This window comes from Pterocles gutturalis, unplaced genomic scaffold (assembly GCF_000699245.1).
Source record: "Pterocles gutturalis isolate BGI_N339 unplaced genomic scaffold, ASM69924v1 scaffold48668, whole genome shotgun sequence".
In the NCBI taxonomy this organism is placed as follows: domain Eukaryota; kingdom Metazoa; phylum Chordata; class Aves; order Pterocliformes; family Pteroclidae; genus Pterocles; species Pterocles gutturalis.
In genome coordinates, this window is record NW_010124800.1 from 1 (window position 1) to 3824 (window position 3824).

Consider the following 3824-nt stretch of genomic DNA (forward strand, 5'->3'; position numbering starts at 1 on the left):
TCGGGGGTGATGCCCAGCAGCTGGCAGAGGAGCGCGTAGACGTGGACGCTTTCGAAGGGCTCGACCTCCAGCCCCTGCCTGAAGGCAGGTCCCACGGCGCGGAAGATGGTTTTCATGTTCATGGCCTCGTTGTCAAAGCCGTGCTCACCTTTGTTGAACTGGACCTTGTATCTCTGAAAGGGAGGGAGGGGGTGTGAGTGCCCAGAGTCACCCCCCAGAGCACGGCCCCCGGGAGGCGGCAGGCTCCAGAGCAGCAGCGCTGCGGGAAGCCTCCACTGCTCCTCCACGGGGCTCTCACCTGCCGTGTTCTGAAGCCACAGGGTTTACTGGTCTGTTTGGTTTCTTTGAGTTTTTGAAGTTGATCTAATAACATTAAACTCTGCAGAAGCTGGAGGGCGCTGCCTAGACAAACAATCACATCCTGCAAGTTCCCTACATAAATGACAGCACATCCATGTTTAGTTGTACTGAGGAGCTTTGCAATGGGGAGCTGCCTCCTGGCCTTGACCTTGGGCCTTCCCTTAATGCCAGACCAAGAGGATCCTGCAACTGCTGTTCTGTGTTCATGCAAGTCCCGCTCCAAAGCTTCTGGACCTGTTATTTTCTGACCAGCAGAGAAGGTCTTTACATAAAGAGCTGGAATTTCTGTCTGCTTGTAGGGAGACCAATCAAAGCAAAGGCATAGAGCCAGGCAGGTACTGGGGTGCTATGAGAAGGGCAGGAGGAGGGAGGCAGATCCCCAAAAGACAGCAGATGTGTCTGTGCATACATCTTACCCCGTGGATCACGTATCCAGGATCGCTGTACAACAGGAGCGGGGTGATCCGGGAATGGTTGGCGTAGTGGAATCTCCTCGGAAAGTCTTCTTTCTTGTACACGTGTAAGTTTGGGTGGGCGTTTCTCAGGACTGAATACACATGCTCTAATTTTCCCTCTTTTGGCACCAGTAGTCCATTTGGTCCGTAATCCAGGAGTTCAAACTGGATGTCTTTGAACGTGAAGTTCTCCACTGCCCCGATGTGAATCTCGTTGGTTTTTATGACAGTCTCCATGCCATGGTCAGACGTGATGATGAGGTTGAGGTTTGACTCCAGGCCGCTTTCCCGGATACGCTGCCTCAGGTAGCCGATGGTTCTGTCCACCTGCTTGACCATGTTTTTCCTCTGTGTGGATTCGGGGCCGTACTTGTGTCCTGCCGAGTCCGGCTCGCCGAAGTAGAGGGCGATGAAGTCGAGGTTGTTCATGGTGAACCATTCCATGGCGGTGTCGATGTTCTCTCTCCAGTTGGTTTCGTTGCTGTAGTTGAACAAGAGGGGCTCCACCAACTTCGTATTCACTTCTTCCCCTTGATATTTTGCTTTTCCTCCGGGGAAATAGATAGATCCTGTCTTCAAACCCTGTTAGTGGAGACATTGAGTAAACCCACCTGCACTCTCTCTGCAGCATCTCTCCATCCATCAGTGCGACCCCCTACTAATGCGGTTGGTTCATTCAGCCCCCTAATGTCTGCCTCTGCCTTTAGTGAGGTTTTCTTGCTCATTGCCAATTAAAAGTGATTAACTGAAAGCACTGCCTGTCCCAGAACCCCTGCACATTGGTTTTCTCACCGCGTTAGTAATGCTAGCTATAACTTTGGAAACAGGGACCCGTTTGTACCTCGCATGGACCCTCCAGCTCTTGACCATCAAGACTTTTACCCCGGCCATAATAAGCACTCACCCTGAAGTCAATGGGGCAAATTTGTCAGGTAAACACAGGCAAAGGTACATGTCTTGGGCCAGGTCTGAGGTCCCCAGGGAAGAGGGAACCAGCCCCTGATGCTGCCACCCAAAAGGTCCATAGGAAAGCGTAGGAACCCCCTGGGCTTGTGATGCTCCCTAAGGAACCATCTGAGGTTTCTTTAAACAGGAAAAGGATAACCTGTTTTATTAATGTCTTAATAAAGCTGAAATACATCTATTATTTTTTTGCTATTTTTAATGGAATGATCATAATTATTCCTGCCAGTGTCTGGGGACTTCATTTTTTCGCTGCTCTAATTAGCCCGTCGTTTGCAGCGCGGATGTTAGCTCATGGCCACTAGAGATCGTGGCTTGCCTGCAGCTCTGACAGGCGAAGGCAGGCTCTGATACCACGGGACGCGGCTGTGCGGGGTCTGCGCGCACGGAGCCGGCCACACTCGCCTGGCGCTGCGCGGTGATCCAGATGGGCAGGCTGCCGTTGTCCCACCAGCTGTCCATGCCTTGCGTCTCGTGGTAGGGCAGCTTCTGACCCGTGCTGGTGTTGAACCACATGTTGTGAATCACGCCGTGGTTCTCCAGGTACCTCCCTGTCGGGAGAGAGGCAGGAGGGGGGGGTCAGCTGGGCTGTGGCTGGAGGGGGGTTCTTGCCCCCGCACTGGGCAATGGGCTGGCTCCGGGTCAGCTGGAGATGCTGCCTCACCAACTTGATTTCTCTGTTGTTCACGACTAGGGGAGGTCAGCACGCAGCAGAAACTCTCATCAGGAATGAAAGTCTTGCCCTTTGTGCTATCCCATCTCGTTCTGTTTCTATTATTCTGGTCCTGAAGAGTGCAGTTACTCCTGCATGGTATCCCCACCCTCCCTGCTATTGACAGCGCCTCCCTGCCTGTTCTCATCGGCAGATTTCATTAGCATGTTCCGTTCTTTTATGCCAAGGTTATTAATGAAAATCTTAAATAAGATTGGCTCCAAAGTCTATTCTTCGGGAATTCCCCTGCTGCCCTCCCTCCAGCTCGACAATCTCTCAGCATCACCGGCCGACCTCTGCCCGTTCCCTCCCCACGTCAGAGCTTTTGTACTAATCTTCATCTTCCCCAACTTAACTAATGATTTCCCACGTGGCACTGTATCAAATACATTACTGAAGTCCAGAAAGATTAAATTTAGTGCATCTCTCTTGTCTGAAAAGTCATTTATCTTCTCAAAGGAGGCTGTGGGGCTGGGCTGGTGCCATTTACCTTTGACAAACACAGGCTCAGTCCTGCCCCCGCAGCTGTTGCCTTGTCTCCCGCTGGCTGGGGAATCTCGATTAGGACACTGTTGTACGGGATATTACTTTGTGTTTGTGCCTTTGTAATTGTGTGTTTGCAATGTTGTGGTTGTGTTGTACCCAAATATGCACAGAGATGAGGGGTGTTGATACCCACCACCTCTGTAACACAAATACTGCAGACGCTGGAGCAAGACACTAGTTTGTGCCAGCGCTTAGCACTAGGACAGAAAGTAAATGAAGCCTGAGGCCACAGGAACTGTACTTTAATCTTTGTTTTGTGCCTCCAGTAGATGGAAAAGCACAAGTAAACTTTAACTACAGGCTATCCCATAACAAAAGAGAAGGACGAGTCTCAAGACACAGACAAAAAGAGTGGCCGGAGGCTGAGGCTGTGAGCGCGAAGCAGGAGAAGGGAATAGCTCAGACTCCACAAACAGGATGGATGAGCAGAAGTGCCATCAGGGAATTGGGTGACCTATAGGGACTATACATCAGGTAACAGCCCAAGGGTGGGGGCCCTCTCCTGAGGCACCATCTCGAGCTGCAGATCGCATGCGTTAGGAATAAATACACACAAAGGGTTGATCTGAGCTGTTATTAAAGCAGAACGTAGGGACAAGCCCTGTTGGGGTGGCCCCTGTGTCATTCCTGCCAGTGTCTAGGTGGCAGCTGCATGACCCCTGTGACATCTGCTGCTATTTACCTCTGACAGATACAGGTTCAGTCCTGTCACTTTCTGCAGCTATTGCCTCCTCTCTATCCTGAGGCTTGGCAAACTGCTTGAGCCGGACGGGGGGCGTGGCCCAGGG

General features: G+C 51.6%; 1 protein-coding gene across 1 annotated transcript in view; it reads right to left on the reverse strand.

Annotated features, from left to right (window-relative positions):
- Window positions 1-13: 13 nt before the first annotated feature.
- The window catches only part of ENPP7 (ectonucleotide pyrophosphatase/phosphodiesterase 7), a gene marked incomplete at its 3' end in the record, with an annotated part of 4169 nt that continues 358 nt past the window's right edge, over window positions 14-3824 (reverse strand). Inside the window, exons 2-4 of the mRNA XM_010078347.1 lie at window positions 2184-2329; window positions 777-1397; window positions 14-173 (exon numbers count right to left, since the gene is read on the reverse strand). Coding sequence (XP_010076649.1) covers window positions 14-173; window positions 777-1397; window positions 2184-2329 — 927 coding nt within the window. The remainder of the gene's footprint in view (window positions 174-776; window positions 1398-2183; window positions 2330-3824) is intronic.